This window comes from Aethalodelphis obliquidens, unplaced genomic scaffold (assembly GCF_003676395.1).
Source record: "Aethalodelphis obliquidens isolate GAN/ISIS:26980383/991018 unplaced genomic scaffold, ASM367639v1 scaffold21, whole genome shotgun sequence".
NCBI lineage: Eukaryota > Metazoa > Chordata > Mammalia > Artiodactyla > Delphinidae > Aethalodelphis > Aethalodelphis obliquidens.
This window is the reverse complement of record NW_020837965.1, coordinates 20,170,575-20,189,062: the sequence shown is the minus strand read 5'-3', so window position 1 is coordinate 20,189,062 and position 18,488 is coordinate 20,170,575. Positions and strand designations below refer to the sequence as shown.

The 18,488-nt window shown below is 44.8% G+C and overlaps 1 protein-coding gene across 6 annotated transcripts in view; it reads left to right on the top strand.

Annotated features, from left to right (window-relative positions):
- Positions 1-7,864, top strand: part of ATG2B (autophagy related 2B) — a 76,454-nt gene extending 68,590 nt beyond the window's left edge. For 4 of the 6 annotated variants that reach the window (XM_027120486.1, XM_027120485.1, XM_027120490.1 and 1 more), the window contains one exon: positions 2,981-7,864. In XM_027120486.1, coding sequence (XP_026976287.1) covers positions 2,981-3,211 — 231 coding nt within the window. In that variant the 3' untranslated portion in view covers positions 3,212-7,864. The remainder of the gene's footprint in view (positions 1-2,980) is intronic. The other 2 variants (XM_027120487.1, XM_027120493.1) reach the window with 2 other exon arrangements.
- The last annotated feature ends 10,624 nt before the right edge of the window (positions 7,865-18,488 follow it).

Here is an 18,488-nt window from a genome sequence, read left to right as displayed (position 1 = left end):
GAGATATACATTTTAAAATAATAACTAGAATTATGACTTATAACATTATACCAGAACATATAAGATTTTTAGGAATTTCATGTAATGTCTGAAACATTAATATTAACATATTTCCATACAAATAACCCAAAGAAAGTTTAGTATTAGTTTTTTTTCCTTTTGTTAGCATTCCTTGTCTTAATCTTTTTTTTTTTTTTTTGACATAGGACATGAAGTTTGAGGTCATTTTACTTATGATTTGTGTGTTAAGACTTCATTAATGATATTTTTCCCTGTCATATTCTGACAGGCAGAAGTGCCTTAGGACAGTCTTTTACGTGACAAAAGAAGCCCACGTGGTCCCAAATGGTGGGAAGAAGACTGAAGTGAGGCCCCCAAGAAATGTGTTAGTGGATAAATAAAGGCAAGACCACGGATCACCTCTCTTAAAAAGAGGTTTAGTCGGCAGAATAAAGAGAGATAATTACCAGTCAGACCTGTTCCTACAGATGTCAGGATTGGGCCAGTAATCAGCAGACATGTTAGAAATTAGGTTTGTAAAAATTATCCTGGGCTTCAAGGCGTAGCAGGGGCAGTTTGCAGCAGGATATAATAGCACTTGGGTACGTAGCACTTTGCAGTTCACAAAATTCTTCCCTAACTTAATCTATGCTCATTTAAATAAAAGTATTTGTGTGCTTATTCTGTGCCAAGAGGATAGTAACCCTTAAAAGATAGGTGGTTTTCCTGACTTAGAGATGAGGAAACGGGGTCAGCAAGAATGGCTTCCCCACTGTACCGTGGCGAGACGGTAGTGGAGCCTGGATCGGAACCCAGGTATTTGGGTCTAATGTTTAGTTCTCTAAAACCATCTGTGTGAAGAAGGGAGGAAGGAAGGTGAGCATGATTTGATGTGGTAGGTGTGCTTGATTAGACGGAGTCTGAATTCTGTATTAGAAAACTTTTGAAATAGACGTTCCTAGGTGGTGATAAATACTATCTCTTGGGCTTCCCTGGTGGCGCAGTGGTTAAGAACCTTCCTGCCAGTGCAGGGGGCACGGGTTCAAGCCCTGGTCCGGGAAGATCCCACATGCCATGGAACAACTGAGCCCGCGAGCTACAACTACTGAGCCCGCGTGCCACAACTGCTGAAGCCTACGTACCTAGAGCCTGTGCTCCACAACAAGAGAAGCCACCGCAGTGAGAAGCCCATGCACCACAATGAAGAGTAGCCCCCACTCACTGCAACTAGAGAAAAACCCGCGCACAGCAACAAAGACCCAACGCAGCCAAAAATAAATAAATAAAATAAATAAATTTATAAAAAAAATACTGTCTCTTTTTGTATTATATGTTGGTAACTCAGAGATCAAGAGGAAACATCACATGTGTTTCACAAGATCAGGGGTTGGCAAATGATAGGTCTCAGGTCAGATCTGGCCCATGCCTGTTTTTATATGGACCGTCTAGTAAGAATGATTTTTACAGTCTTAAAGGCTTGTAAAAAGAAGAAAGCAAGAAGGAAGAAGAAGAGTATATGACAGAGACTGTGCAGCCCGCAAATACTTACCACCTGGCCCTTTGCAGGGACAGTTTGCCGAGCCCTGCTCTGCATGATCAGGTCTCGTGGTGGTTGGGGAGCAGTGGTGAGGGAAGTAATAGTCGTAGGAGCTGTTCGGTGAGCACTTAGTACCTGCTGAGTTGTCCCGGGCTCTTTAGGTGCAGTATTTCATTTAAGTCTAACAATCACTACAGCATTTTCATTCCCCTCTTAAAGCACTTGTGTCAGGTCACACAGCTAAATGATGGAGCTGAGGTTTGAATTTGCTTGGTGGTGCTGATCACCACGTTCTGACACACTAACAGCGACTGTTTGTGGGTTAGGGAGGGGACCTGGGAGCAGGCAGGAGGAGGATGTGGGCAAATGTGTAAATTGTAAGCATCTTCACTGTGGTGACGGTTTTACTTGTTGGCTGTTATTCTGTAGATAGTTTGAACAATAGCACTTACATTTTTTTTTTAGCTCTTCTGTAACCCCCTCCCCGCCACGGTATTACATGTTTTTTGCCTGCTGTGCTGTGTAAAAATGATACTCGCATCAGGTTGTCAAAGTGAGGGCTAGACTTTGGACTAGGGCAAAGCTCCTTGATTTCCCTGGAGAGCCCAAAGTTCCTCTCGTTGTGCCTGTCACTGAAATGGTCACAGTGGAATAGTGCCTTGTGGCCCCTAAGGGATTTTGAGTTAGACAAATGGTAGAGATTTGAAAGTCATGTATGACGTTTTACCACTCTGGCTTGACCTACTCATTTACGTATTCAGCTCTAAAGCTCAGCAGTCATGATTATTTTAATGTTACACAGTTAGAAGAAAGATGAAAAATGCTACAGAAGCTTTGTTTCTAATTATTAAACATGGTCCTGCTTTATGTTCTCAGAATTTTCTCTGTTTAATCCAGTAAAATGTTCTATTTAGCCTTTTATCTTAATTGAATGTTCCACAGTTATCTCTTCTAGTACATAGCCAGTAATTTAAAACAAATTAAATTATTTTCTGGAGCTTAGTCAAATTAGGTTTTTTGTTACAGTTGAATCACAGGTGCTATCACCATATTCATTTAGTGATTATATTTATTCAAGAAGCTTTGTCTGCTAAGTTTGATTTAACTAGAGTGATTACTGGTGCCAGAAAAGCTGCTCTTGGATTATCGACTATTTCTGTAAGCTTCCCCACGTGAAATTGTAGTTTACAATTGTAGTGTACACAACTGTCACAATAAAATGCTAAATCATAATAATTGCATCTTACTTTCCCTTATAATTAGAATTGTCATAAAAATAATTATCCTGGCTTATCTCAAAAGTACAGGTTCTGTTTTGTTTTGTTTTTTTGTCTAGTTACAAACCTGCTGTTGATTAACTCAACTAAAGTGTGTATTATGAGAGAATTTAGAGAGTTTTCTGACCAGTGATTTGCTCCCCTTCTCTCCCCTCCCCCCTTTCAGGGAATTGCAGACACGGCTCAGACCATTTACGAAACCGCAGCCCGGGAGCACGAGAGCAGAGGGGTGACTGGCGCCGTGGGCGAGGTCCTGCGCCAGATCCCTCCAGCCGTGGTGAAACCTCTGATCGTTGCCACAGAAGCAACATCCAGCGTCTTAGGTGGCATGAGAAACCAAATCAGACCAGACGTTCGGCAAGACGAGTCACAGAAATGGCGCCACGGAGAAGACTGACGTTTCAGACGTGGTTCTTCATGAAGATAATGAGGGTGGAAATAAGGAACAGAGTATCCCACTGGCAGCTTCAGGGGGAACTCGCTTAATTTTATTGTGCTCATCTCAGGAACAAAACCATTTCTTAGTGAAATAATTTAGTATCAAAACAACATGCAACCAAAACCTTTTGACATTTTAGGGCTAGTTTGGTACTTGCCTGTAGGATAGAAACGTTTGGTGGCTGGTGTCAAAAGTCCATGAAGCATTTGCTGCCCAGTTAGTGGAATGTTTGCTTTTATTAAAATGACTGTACTTTTCCGTGTTACAGACAGCTGTCATTGGAAACCTCCTTTTACAGTACAGAGTGCTCAGAAACATTGGAGCACTTTGAAAGCACTATTTACGTTGCTCTAAGGAGTTGATTTTTCTCCAGGTTTGAAGAGAATCACAGCTTCGAAACTTTCATTGAAAATGAGAGACAGAAGCCACAGGGAAAGTAAAACAAATAGGATTTTCAACATAAATACCCGCGAGGAGAAAATAACCCAGTCTGTTGGATTTAGTGTTCCCGCACTCGCGAACAATGTCGTTTCCATTTGCTCAGAGGAGCCTTCTGTGGGAGTTTGAGAACGTGAATGTCGCAGACTTGTTCTGTTGTGTTGCACTTTATTGTGTGTGTGTGTGTCTGTGTGTGTGTGTGTGTTTAGATTAATACAAGTTATGTGCTATATTCTACGTGTAATTTATAGAGTTACACAAAATATAAAGAGGGGTAAGTCTGAAGGTTTTTGGCAAAGGAAGGTAACTCAAATGTAATAACTTTCATTCATTCTGAGTGTAAATGAAAATGTGCATTCTATAATGAACTGGGGCCCATCTAATTGTTTATATATTCAATTTTAAGCAGGTGTAGTGCAAGGTTATTAGGAATGTGTGGAAAGGGAGATTGAAAGTGGTTTTTACTCTTTTGAAATTAACCAAAAATCCTCCAAATATGCCCTAGTCAGCTATTTCGAAGTACCATTTTTACTTGGTTAACAATGTACATTTTGATAATCTGTCAGGAATGAATAAAATATTTTTATTTAAAGGTAAAATTGCTTTATGCTTCCATGAATATTTTGCTTCTCTTAGAGCATATTCATAGATGCAATACTAGAACTTATTCCAAGACCCTTGGGAACACTTTCTCAAAATTGATTTTGGTTAATATCAAGTAAATCATTACCTAGGAGTGAGAGGGAAATTGTTCTCAAGAACTCAGCCTCTAACTTGAGATTAATCTAGCAGAAAGAAAATATAGGACTTTGTATTCATCCACTGTTTAAAGTCGCACGATGTACATCCTCATTTTCTGGAGTGGGGGGATGTCATTGAGGTGAATTTGGATTTCACAACTGCTTTCACTCTGGGGTTTGGAAAATGACGTTGTATCAATTTCATTCTCTAAACTTTCTAAACAAGAAAGCAAATGTAAACCAAAAATCTGAACATTTAAAATTTATAAAATGATGTTAAATAGCATTTGATTTAATTTTGTTTTCTGTTTACTGCTGAAAAACTTAAAAGGATAGTGCTCAGAAAACCACCTGTTTAAGCATCACAGGACCGCTTATTACTCGGCCCTAGTTAGATGGAGTCCACCCAGAACATGGTCCTGAACGCTAGCCATGGCTGTTTATTATATGAAGCTTCAGCCTGCTTCCGGGGTGCTTTCCAGGCACCCTCGCATTGACACCAGTATTTTCCCTTATAAGGGAACATGCTGTGTGTGATATCTGTGATGATTAATCAAACTGGAAAACACTTGCTCAAATTTAAAAATATAAAATCTCTTTATTAAATATATTTTCCATACTACATCTAATTGAACTTAAATAATTAGTATAGGGAGAAATAATCATCCTCTTCTTTGTACTCTGAGTTGCAAATGGATCTGTTTTTTTTTGACAAATTGGGTTTATAAGTCCCATTTAAACATATGTCTTTATAGTGTAATTTCCATGGCTCTCTGTTCTGCCCTCCTGCACCTGCTTTTAATAGAATCCATGTTTGGGAACAGAAACCTTGTGTCTCAGAAAGATTCAGTGTCAGGGTCTAGTCATTGTCAGTTTAACCAAGATGCTCTTTACTTGAGATGTTTACATAGAGGTCCTTTCTATATTTGAATACTTAGGCCTTGTTAAATGTTCTTAATTTTTTCTATAGTGTCTTTTCGAACTTTTACGTCACCATGACACAGTAGAGAGTGTTGGCAGGATCCTCGTGTTGCCAGATCTGTGACTTACCAAGTGGATGCTTTTGCCAAGACATTGAGTTTCTTTGTGCCTCTGGGTCCCTCTCTGTAAATGAAGGGGTTTCTTACAACAAAGCCCAACAGAGATTTTCGGATGAGTAGAGCGTGTGTGTGTATGCATGTGAATGATGACGTGGGATGTGGCACTCCGTTGAGTGCCCCAGGCCTCTGGCACCTGGGATGGGTGGTGGTGTCGAACGAGAGCACTGGCCACATCACACCCACAGTAGCCACGGCTCCTTCAGATCTCTGATCTCTTAGAGTAACGTGTCTCTGAACGGCCATGGTGCCTTCAAGGCTGACTTCTGAATGGAGCAAACTGAGCATGTCCACGTACTGCTGCATTGAGTCCACGTTACGTTTCTCCCCGAGGGGTCCAGGTCAGCGAGCTTGATCAGGATACGTTTGTGAGTTTCAGAACCTCACAGTGTTGCAGGAACATGTTAAGACCGCTTTACGTTATACAGGCAGCAGAGGCCATGGTGACATCTCCTCTTGATTAGGATCCCCCAGTTTCCCTTCCTGTCTGTCCACAGATTGCTGTTATTTACAGACAGAATGTCCGCTCAGTATTTGCCTTTCAGGACAGATAGGATGCAACGTTTTTTTCTAGACATCATAGCGAAGACTTTCATTTTAGTAAAGCTTGGGTCCAATTTGGATTCCCACTTAAGCACATATATTTAACATCAATATTTTTATAATGCAGAACTCCCTTTAAGAAAAAAAACCCAAAAAACTTCCCAAATAGCAATGTGCCTAAAATGAGAAAAAGACTAAAAACCAGGATTTCCTGCGACATGCTATCCGTCACTTCCCTCTCCTTTAAAAACTGTGTTTTGTAGGTTTGGTGCCTTTGTTCAGTTCCCAAACAGTCCAAACAACTACGTCTGCTCCTCGGGGGCCACTCGCCACCCTCGGGTATTGTTGATTCAGGTTCTGTGCACCGTGTGTGCTCTCACCAGAGACGGGAGACGAGGGCAGAGGCAAGTTAAGCAGTTTTAAACGAGGAATCCACACTTGCACTAAGTAGTTTTAGGATTAACAATTAATAATCTTACCATGAATTTAGGTCTTGTATATGTAAAAAGCTGCATGACTCAGCTTAAGAGCAATCATTTACCTTTGCCCCGCCTCAGTTTTCTCACACCTGAGTGGGGTGCAAATGAACTCTCAGCTTGTGGCAGTGTGGCAGGGCTAGTGGCCCGTGGTGAGCAGTCTGTTCCCTGTTTCCCTTCATATCCTCTTGACCTACTTAAGACACGAGAGAAAATGTCTATAAAGTTCTTTAAGCGTCGTGAAAGGAAGGGCCTGTGCAGATGCAAAGCGATACTTTGCATCTGCAAATGCATCAACTGGACATACCCATTGGTACTAAATTGAATAACTCAAATATCAATATAAATTTGTGAGTCTTAGGTTAAAAAGGAAGGTTATTTGGGTAGTATATAGATAATGAAGGAAAGAAAATTTTTTTTCCATTACCAAGAAATCTTATTTCTGTGTCCCGGAAGGTATAGTCAGTCTTTTCATTGAGAATAACCGAGTGCTTTAATGCCAATTTAGTTTTATCTCAGAAGTTGCAGGATCATGCTAGGCATTGCTCCCTGTAGTAGACTTTACATGCACAGTGGCAAGTCAGCTAGTTTTAATCAGAAGTATTTTCCTTTCATTGTAGCGTCTGCAAATCAGAGAGAGAGAAGGCATTCTAACACACCATGATCGGCTTCTTTGGGGATGCGAAACTTGAGTTCAACAATTCATATTTTGAAATGTCAGCAATTTTTAAAAACAGAGGTGTTAGACATTTTTGCTTCCTGTAACCAGTGTTGGCCCCTTGGGTTTCAAGCATATTGCTTCATAAAAAGCACCAGATGGCTATCTGATGTATTTCAAGAGATTGTAGATGTGATGTTGGCTGACTCAGTGACATCTCTAATGCTCTGGGGGTGTTGAAATAGCAGCCCCTCCTTTAAGAAACATGTTTACTTTGCTGTTTCACATGTACTTTGTGTATATGAAATGGCAGCTTCCAATTTCTAGTTGGATTTGTCTTACATTGTTTGTGTAACTTGCCGGTCACACAGGACTGTTTGCTTTTTCATTGCGAAATTTGGTAGGGATGCCAATTCAGCTCTTATGTTAATCCATCCTGATTTATTTTAGACATTGAATTGATCTCACCAGAAGTAAAAAGCATATGTTGTATATGTTGACTGTCGTTGCTAAGTTTCCTAATTGAGGTAATTATGGATATGAATACTTTAAGAATACTGATGCTATATGAGTATTTTTGTGGAAATGTTAACTTGTTAGTGTGACTATTATGAATTTAAGAATATTCTTGAAGAAAATTAAAATATTTACTCTTTGGAGTTTGCTCTAAACACTATTGTCTTTCACCAAGAAATGTTCCCTGTATAAAAAGCCTGTATAAAATACTTCTTGAGGCAGAGGGTAGGTCTGTGTCAGATCCTGTTGCTGTGAATGCTGTTCCTATGATCCTGTGCTGATAAGTACTTCTAATAGCAACTCTTGTAGCTACCTGCTGCTGCCTTCTGAGATACATAGGGCATATAATGTTAGAATTTGCCACTCCTTCCCCTTTTGGGATATTAATCACTGCATTAGTTATCTTATCTCCACAATGTAGACTTGCAGCAAACACATCTTATAGTTTTGGTCTTAGGGACCTAGATAAATACTTGAAAAACCTGTTCTTTTTGGAGGAATATTATTATTTATAAAAGGAATATTTAAAAGAAATATTTATTCTTAAAGACAGTACTGTAAAATAAGTTTTGATGTGACAGATGTCATTATATGACCATCCACTGTGAGCAATCATGGAAAAATCGTGAGTCACAACACACTTCACACATGACTCTTGTGATAGAGGGAAGGGAACCTTTGTGAGGTGCTTGCTGTGAGCCAGGTTCTTTATATAACCCCAATAGCCCCTCTGAGGGGTGCTTGTAATAATCCCTCTTTTCCAGAGGAGGAGACTGAGGTTCAGAGAGGTCAAGGAAGTTTCTTAAGGTCCCATGGTTTGATTCCCGAAGCCCATGCTCATTCTAGGATTTTATTTTAAGAGGAACTTGTACCGTTGTCTAAATTAGTGACAACTCTTCACTAATTAGGAAACCAAGGAAGGAATTTTGCTAGAAAATGGAGATTATAGGCTCTCAGAATACTTTAGTCAGCCAAACTTGCTTATCTTGCATCTCCACCCCTCTCCCCTCTCCAGGCTGGGCTCCAGCCACAGTCGTTAAGTCTGGGAGCAGGGCTAAGTTAGATTCTCTCCACTTTAGAAATCTTACCCTTGGGGCTGGATAAGCTTTTGCTGTGGGGCTGTCCTGTGCACTGTAGGATGTTTAGCAGCGTCCTTGGCCTTACCCAGTATGTGCAAGTAGCACCCCGTCCCCACTTGTGTAAACCAAAAATGTCTTCAGACATGGCCAAGTGTCCCCTGGGTGGCAAAGGTCCCCTGGGTGGCAAGAGCCCACTGGTGCAAACCACTGGGCCAAAAGCTCCCCTGGTGAAAATCATGTGCGGCGTGGAGCGAGCACAGCGCGTAAGAGCCTCCCCACATTCCTTTCTGGAATATTCTGCCTGGTTCCTCCTTATCTCAGCTTAAAGATTACCCTTCTCAGGCCCAGCCACCCTTACCTCTTTATTACCTCATTATTCATTATAGCACACACTCCTCTCAACAAACCTTGTGGCATTTCTCTCATTTTAAATTCAACATTTGTTAAGTATTTCCTGTGTGATTACTACTTTGTTCAAACCTCAACAGCATGGCATTCACATTCCGTACCAGCCAGGGTCCTGGCAGGAAGCAGATGGCCGGCCACTGGGGCGACTGAAGGAGGTGTAAGGAAGGGACTTGATTTAGGATAGGTGGGCAGGGGCAAGGGAGATCCACTGGCACCTCGGGAGCTGGCTCGGCCTCAGCTCTGTGAGTCAGTGGTGGTGTCTGACTTTTTCCCGCTGACCTTGGACACAGGAACACGAGGCCGCTCCCCCTTTCCCATCCCATCTATCAGGAGACTGAAGCAGTGCTAAGCCTCACCACAGGCCTGAGGGGACAAAGAGATAGAGTGATTCACAGAACCCGTAGCTGAAGGGGAGGGCTGCCTGATACAGCTGTGGCCTTAGGTGGAGCCAAGTAGCCAGAGGGGCCCAGACCACTAAATCCCACCCTCGGGCTCCTGCTTTCCCACCTCCTGCTGGAGCCTCCCATAGGTTGAGCCTAACTTACTGCAGTATCTCAGGCTCAGCCTCCCCGGCAGAGAGCAGGGGAGAGGGGGTGGAGAGTGGATCTGGAGGGGCAAATGAAAGCTGTCCAGCACTCGGTCTTCATTCTGCAGATGACAACACTGAGGCTTAGGATAAGTGACCTCCCCAAAGCCACACAATGTACTAGTTAAGGAACACTAGTCACTGATGACAGATAAACCCCCGAATCCCAATAGCTTAACAAAAAAATTATTTCTCATTTACATCAAGTCCAGTCAGTGCTCCTGAATATCTGGCAGCTCTCCCCTAAGTGGTGCTGGAATAGCCCAGGCCCCTTCCATCTTGTGGCTCTGCCTCCCCATTCAGAATCTGCCTCACAGGAAAGAGGACAGCCTAGTGCTGGAGACTTTTGCCCACATTCTATTGGTCAGAATCCTGTCACATGATCACACTTGGCTTCAAGGGAAGCTGGCTAATGTAGTCTTGCTGTGCACCTAGGCAGGAAGGAAATGGAGGTTGGTGGGCACGTAGCCAGACTCTTATCCACGGGAAAAAATAATGCACAACCTCAAAGTAGAGAATTATGTTTTATTTGGCAGTCTTTCTGAGGACTTCAAGCCCAGAAGACAGCCTCTCAGTTAGCTCTGAGGGACTGCTCTGAAGAGGTAAGGGAGGAGCCAGGATACAGAGGAGTTTTTGCAATGAAGACCAGGTAGTTGGACTTCAAAAGATTACTGTTAATTAAAGAAAATCAGGTATCTCAAGTTAAGGACTTCAGCACTTTTCTGTGTATGGGAAGATGCAAGAGTCTGGGCTCCTTGAAACCATTCCTTTGATGCGCACCTCAGCTATCTGGGACCAGTATCCCCTGCTTTCCCATCCTGATTCCCCTCAGGGTACACCACCGGGGGCAGATGCCATGGCTGAGGGCTGGCAGCGGGGTCATTTGTCTCCATTCTGAGTTCCCTCCGGGCTCACCATCAGGGCAGCTGTAGTGGCTCGGTGGCTGCAACATCCTTTGTTTAGTAATATGGCAGGCAACATTTTCCGCTCACACTGCTACGTGCAGAGATGTTAATCCGAGAATGTCTTGACTCCAGACCCATGCTCTTAGCACGGACTCTGTTGGAATTACAATCAGTTACACTCCAGGGTAATGTGATACAACCAAAGTTTGGATATTATTTTTTCCTCCTTGTTTGTTTACATTCCTGAAAGCAGTTCCTGCTGTAGCAAACACATTCAATTCAGCAAACATTGCTGAGTAATGAGGCAGGATAGTATAATGTAGTGGTTCTCAAAATGAGTCCGTGTATGGGAATCAGCTGAGGAGCTTTTAAAAATTCCAAACCCCATACCACACCCGAGACCAATTAAATCACAATATAATGTATTAAATGTACTTTTTGAAGGTGTACTTTTGAAGCTCCCTAGGTGACTAATTGCAGACAAGTTGGGGAACTGCTGGTATAGTGGCTAAGAATATATATTTTTGAGTCAGACTGCCCGGGTGTGAACCCAGGCTGCATTACTTGTTAGCTGTGTGGCCTTGGGGAAGTTGCTTAACCTTTCTGTGCTTCAGTTTCCTCCTCTGTAAAATGGAGCTAATAATAGTGTTGTTATGAGGATTATGCGAGTTAATCAGAACAGTGTCTGACACAGAGTAAGTACCATCTAAGTGTTAGATACTGTTACTGTTTCTCGAATGCCTGCTATGAGCAATGCCCTGGGCCAGAGATGAAAGATGTGGTCCTCGATTTGGGGGAACTCAGAACCCAGTGGGAATACATCAGACTCTAATATAAAACAGCTTAGACACAGCTAATCATTCCAGCCATTTGTTCCTTATAAATGGAAATCAATTTGTTTTGCTTCTGGGAAATTGAATGGCGTTTTACGAAGCCGAGGAAAGGAGCAGAAGCTGCTCAGAGCAGTTTTAGAATTGGAATTCCTGGTTTTGAAGACACCACCTGGTCTCCTCTTTCACTGCCATCCAGACATCTGCTTCCCTGGCGTTAAACACAGATCCGGGGCAGGCTTGGGAAAGCTGGGGGAGCCGCTTCCCTTTTCAGCCTGATGTTCAGGATTGACTGGTTACAGGGAAATTTGAGTTGAAGGGGACATCTTGGGTAGCATCTGGAAATAAAAGTCAAGGAGGGTGCTGGAGGCAAAGTCTTTTGGGTTTTGGGTTTGCTGAGAAAAATGAGTATTAGCACAACCTTACAGTAAGAATTTCTAAGGCTGTCAGAAGAGGGTAAAACATTCTTTTAAATTTAGATTTCACTGAGGTATAAAGGAAAACACGACTGCTCGTTGCCAAGTACTACCATTGCTTCCAAAACCTAATGTGAGCATTTGTCATCCCAGATGTGGCCCATTTATTTTTAGAGTGATGGACCTCAAGGCTACAACTCAAAAAACACTTAACATTTAGTAAAAGTTAAGCGCAATACCGCCCCCCCCAAATATGCTATTTAAAAATCAGTATCAATGTCATAGCTCTATAGTTAGAAATCTTCTTTCCATTTACAACAAGCGCTTCTAAGGCCAATTAAATACCTCCCTTTCTTCTCCATTTCAGTTTAAACTTAAGCTTTACTTACTTCCCCCACCCCACCCCCATTTTCTTTAAAATATTCTTTTCTTCAAAACCCTCCTTAATCCTTCATACCAGATTTCATTTTGAAAGCTATCTTCTTAGTCTTTATGTCTTATTTGCTGAGCTGGGGTTTCAGCCAACTCGCTACCCCAAGGATTGACCTTGAGCAAATCACTGAACTTGGCTCCACCTCAGTTTCTCAGTAGTTTTGATACCAATCAGGGTTCTTGGCCTTCTCCAATCAAGAGAAATTGACAAGAGGCCAGACAAGAAATTCCGGCAAGGTTTATTGGGGCCCATGTGGTCACAGGAGGGACTGAGAACTAGTAACAGGTTCCCTTGTTTGCTCCCTGAGCGGAGGCAAGCTCATTCCTTATATGGGGTGAGGGTAGGGTTGTGTCCAAGGGTCAGGCTAGAGGGTGGCTTAGGTGGGTTGCCCACCCCTTTGGTGGTGTTGAGTGCAGGGGGCAGTACCCTGCTTTTGCTCCCAGTTCTTCAGAAGTGGCAGTTGGGTTTTTTGGTCTTTTTGTATCTTTTGTCCAGAATTTGCCCCAACTGTGCATATCTGCAGTTATTTTTTAGTCTCTTATAGATTCTTTGTATTTTGTATCTCGAGGAGATGTTTGTCCAGGTGCAAGCATTGCAGCACTGCAGCAAAGAGTCCCAGGTTCCAGCCTTGAGGCAGGAGATAGATGGGCCCCCGGGGCGAACAGTTTGAGTTTGGTCCTGTGGACCTATACTCCGAGACAAGAATAACAGGACAATTGAGAGAGGAGGCTGGGCCCTGCCCAGACAGAAGTTAAGCGACCACATATTCCTCATTCTCAAAGTCAGGAGACCTCCCCAACTACACATGAACAGAAAGGCTCGTTGGAGGTCAAAAGGGAAGTGATGCTAAGTGGCTGAATCTACCCATAGTCCTCTTCAGTAGAATCCATCTTGGCTAAGAGATGCACACGCACACGTGGGAAGATACTGAGATACACCAAATACGGACTTTTTGAACTAAGCAAATCAAAATGATTGGCAAAAGGAAACCCAGAAGAAATGCCCCATAAAAGTGATTCAAACTGCCACAAGGGCACGACTCTCTCTTTGAGCCTGCCTGTGTGTCTATCCACATGTACTGTACATTTTTTTTCCTAATAAATAATTTACTTGTTTCACTACTTTCCTTCTTTGTGGGAATTCTTTTTCTGCAAAGCCGTAGGGCCAGGGCCTTGTCGCTGACCACTGGTCTAGTGGCTAGGATTCGGTGCTCTCACTGCCGCGACCCGTCCTCAAGCACTGGCTGGGAACTGAAACCCTGCTTCAAGCCGCTGCTGGCCGAGGCCACCCAAGATCAGCCTGTCTCAGTTTATCTGTTGGATGGATCACTACAAGGGGAAACACTGAATCAATGATATGTGACACCCATTTAAAATTGGAGAGGCTCTTGCCAGTTGCCCTCTTATAGAAGTTGTACCTACTGACGTACCCACCAACAGGGCTCAAGAGCAATTGTTGCCTTTCCACGTTTCCATGTTTTGTTGAGCTTTGTAACCTATCTGTTGTAACCCATTCAAGGACCTGCTTTGAAAATTTGTGCAGAAACATTTCTGGGGAAAGAGCACTCTTCCTTCGAGGCCAGCAGGAGGCGCCCGCTCCCCTCCTGAGTGGAACTTTGGTTTCCAGCATTTGCCCCCTACAAAGCCTCTGCAGCCCATCTGAGCCTGCGCAAATTCTGACCCCGCACACGGTGGGAAGGTTTTGGAAAAATCCTATCCCTACCCTTTCGCAAGGCTAGTCTGTGGCAGCGTCCTCTTGGTCGAGGAAATAGCTTAAATTTAAAATGAAAATGTCATTTGATTTCACAATTAGTTTCTCCCTGTAAATACTGGTTTGAGCGGTAAAGCACAGCCAGCCCCTCTCTCAATCCCCGAGGCTTGTGAAAGTTGCCCTGGTGCAATTTTCACAACAGGTTGATAAGGGAATATTTGAGACCTGAGACAACAGAAATGTGCTTTATATTCAGATAAAGATTTTTTTTTTTTTTTTTTGCGGTACGCGGGCCTCTCACTGTTGTGGCCTCTCCCCTTGCGGAGCACAGGCTCCGGACGCGCAGGCTCAGCGGCCATGGCTCATGGGCCCAGCCGCTCCGTGGCATGTGGGATCTTCCCGGACAGGGGCACGAACCCGCGTCCCCTGCATCGGCAGGCGGACTCTCAACCACTGCACCACCATGGAAGCACCAGATAAAGATTTTTGTTGTGTTTTCCCAGCAGGCGGTATGTAAAGGTGAGTCTGAAACAGAAGCCTATTTAAGCTTCTCTGCTAATTCATTCCTCTACTGGGAATGCAGCCCCAGCCCTGAATCCTGCCACTCAAGGCTGGGGCTAGGGTGTGGCAGCTGAGGCCCTCGCCTTGGGCGCAAAGTTTAAGGAAGGCGGGGTGAGTACAGGAGCACAGCAGTAATCAAGATAATAATTCAATGCAATGCTTTTCAAAACTCAAAATGAATGCCAAACACCCATGATGAACAAAAGAGTGACATTTTAAATAAAGACAGGATGACCCATGCACCTCCATGCTCATCTCAGTGGCCTCCCTCTCAGCCAGGTCTGCTGGACCCTGTCTTTCCTTAAAATGTGATGTTTTGCTCATTATGACTGAATCACATTCTTCCCTTTGCTCCCTCTTTCCCAGTCTTACCCGCCCCTCCACCCCCATCACAAGGTTGGCTATAGTATGATGTGGGGAAAATAACATTGGAAGAAGCCACAGGGCGAAGGTGAGGGGTATTTATTGTTAAACACTGGGAATGATGCCAGAATCAATGATGGCCAGTTGCTATAAACGATGTCACTGTTTGGACTGGAGGAGAGCTTCTGCTGATATTAGCAAACATTTATTGCATGTACAATGCTGAGTGATTCTCTGTGTTTGGCTATTTAATCATTCCAACTGTTGTTTGTGCAGAGTCCCCACTCCCCACCGCCCCATCTCCAAGCGTGCCGGCCTCCAAGCCTCCCTTTGCTCACACTTTCCTAGTGCCATGGCTTCTCCCCTTCCCTTTGTTAAGTTCAGTCCTTCAAGGGCTGAAATTCTACCACCTCCAGGAAGTCCCCCCAGATCACTAGCCTTTCCTAGAAGTCTTTGTTGAGTAACTGGATCAGATCAGCCAAAATGTGGTTCTCAGCTGGGCATGGGGGATGATTTGCTCCCAGAGGACATTTGGCCGTATCTGGAGACATTTTGGTCGTCACACTGGGGGAGGGAGGATGCTCCTGGCGTCTAGTGGGTAGAGTCCTGAGATGCTGCTAAACTTCCTACAACGCCCAGGCCAGCCCGCACAACAGAGAGCTATCTGGGCCCAAATGTCCTCAGGGCCAAGAACCCTGCATCAACCTTGCTAAGGTATTTTGTGAAAACTCAAGAATCAGATTTGCATTTCACCAACAGGCTTTCATGTTTTTATGCAAGATGTTTGGAACTTGAGTCCCGTGGAGTAAGGGATGGGCAAGGTAGTAGGAGCTGGGGTTTGAGGACACTCCTGTCTTCCTGCCTCAGTTCTGAACTAAAGGAGGCAACAGGGCTCAGCAGATGGGACCACCACGTTATCTTTTTTTTTTTTTGCGGTACGCGGGCCTCTCACTGTTGCAGCCTCTCCCGCTGTGGAGCATGGGCTCCAGATGCGCAGGCTCGGCGTCCGTGGCTCACGGGCCCAGCCACTCCACGGCATGTGGGATCTTCCCGGACCGGGGCACGAACCCGTGTCCCCTGCATCTGCAGGCGGACTCTCAACGACTGCGCCACCAGGGAAGCCCGTTATCTTTGTTACTGAGAAGAACTCACTTGGACAGTGTCACTCAGGCATGTGACAACAATGGGCTTCTTAGTCCTGAATCCCAGAATCAGGCTGACTTACCCACACAGGCCCAGACAGTGCTGACAGTTTCCCGCCTCTGAGGAAGAACCTCATGGCTGAGAGAAGCCCGGGGTCTGCAGACAGCACTTCCCAAAGAGTGAGTACGGAGGAGGGAATTGCACTCTGTAGGCTCAGTTCTTTTTTTATGAAACTGATCAATCAGATAAATCACTTTTCTTCCTTGGAGAGGAGTAAGGGGTGGGCAAGAGGCCCAGAGTTTAGGGAGCACTCCCTCTTCATTGAAACCTGCTGAATCAGTGAGGATGAGCTAGGTTCTGCTGCAGTAAAAAACATCCCCCAACTCTGTAGCTTAAGAGCAACAAAGGTTGATTTCTCACTCATGCTGCATGTTTAACACAGGGGCCCTGCTCTTCTAGTCCTTCAGGGGTCCAGGCTGATGGGCTGTACATCTTAATGACACCACGGTCTTGACACAAGTCCCCAGGGTTCACTATGGCAGAGGAAAGGAGGTCACAAAGAATTCTGCTCTTAAATGCTCCTGCCTAGAAGTGACACACGGGTGCCCTCACATTGACCAAAGAAGTGCGAAGGCAACTCTTAGCTTCAACAGGGTGAGGAAGTTCAGTCCTCCCACTTCCCAGAAGGACAGGGAACTAGAATTGTTGGAGAGCAGCAGTCATGTCTCGCGCAGAAGAGTGACGAAGGGTTTCCTGCCCCTCCCACTGCCTCCATCAACACTGGTCAAAGGCACTTCCATTGGAAAGACAAGGTTATCTCAGGGAGTGTTTTCCAGAGAGCCACTTGACAGGGCTGGAGGACTAGACATGGCAGGAGAAGAGCTGGCCCTGATCCCAGACCCCACATGGATGGTGTCACCTTGGGACGGGCAAAGCATTCTGGGCCTCAGTTTTTCCGTCAATAAATTGAACAGGCTGCACTGGCTGATCTCTTCCACGTCCTGTGAACTCTCTGAAGGGACGAAAAGTCTTATTTACTCTGCACCCCTATGCCTCGCACAATACCCGCCCTGGATTGAACACTCAGTATGTGTAGTCAAAGCACTGAATGAATTAGCTGCTCTGATTCCATCTGAGTTTGGGAAGGTCACGGTTGGGGTGCTCCCCAGCCCATCATCATTACGCCTATCCCACTGTGGTTTTTAACTCTATCCAAGGTCAGCTCTGTGCCTACTGCACCCCCCGCTCGACCCCCAGAAGCAGAGCCACTAACTGACTGGCTGCCTATCACAGGTGGGTGGGTGAAGCCAGCCAAGACCAGCGGAAGAACCGCCCAGCTGAACCCAGCCCAAGTGGTCAACTACGGAACTGTGAGCTAAGGTGCTTGTTTTAAATCATTAAGTTTGGGCGTGTTTTTTATGCAGCGATAGATGACCGATACGCTCTTCAGGCTATCATCCATGTTCTAGTGAAGTGATCTCTCTGAAACGCAGGCCTGAATATGACACTCCCCTGCTCAGAGCCTCCATTGACTGGCATGGCCTTCTGATACTTTTCTGTCTCCCGAAACTCCTGGAAAGTAAGCCTGGCCTCTTGCTCATTGCCTTAAATCCAACCCCAGACACAGGGAGCTCTGCCACCATCAAGGCAACTCAAATGGTGGCGTCCCTGGCACTCAGGTCTCTTCTCTGAACTCCCAGCCTCGTTGGGCATCCCTGGTCTGGACAGAGCCCTGCCCCAGGAGTCCAGCTCACTGGGTAACCTTGGGTAATTCTCCACCCATCTCCGGGCCTTGGTGTCCTTGTCTGTGAAATGGAGGGGCTGAGCTTGATGATATTTTCTTTTTAAAACTTGTTATTAGATTCATACCTCCCTCGTACTCTTTACTCAGTATCCCTCAGTGGTACTGTCTTACCTCAGTATGGTACAATGTCACAGCCAGGAAGCTGACGTGATATAATTGTTCAGCTTTTATTCAGATGGTACCAGTTTGACATGCACTCATATTGATGATATTTAAAGCCTCTTCTAGGTCATAGGAGGGAAATTCCCACCTGCTCTTTATCGAACTTGTGACTCACCTCCGGAGAACAAGAAACTGCCTGTGACACCGGGGAGTCTCCCCAGGCTGGGATTTAGTGGGGCTTAGCGCTTCTCAGTGCCCGTGATGGATGGGATGGTGGATGCAGCGGGGGAGGGAGGCCAGCAGCCGTGGACCCACATGACAGGCCCAAAGCTGGAAGTGGATTGGAGAGGAAGCTCCATGTCTGTACTCGGCCCTTCAGAGAGAGAGAGAGAGAGAGAGAGAGAGAGAGAGAGAGAGAGAGAGAGAG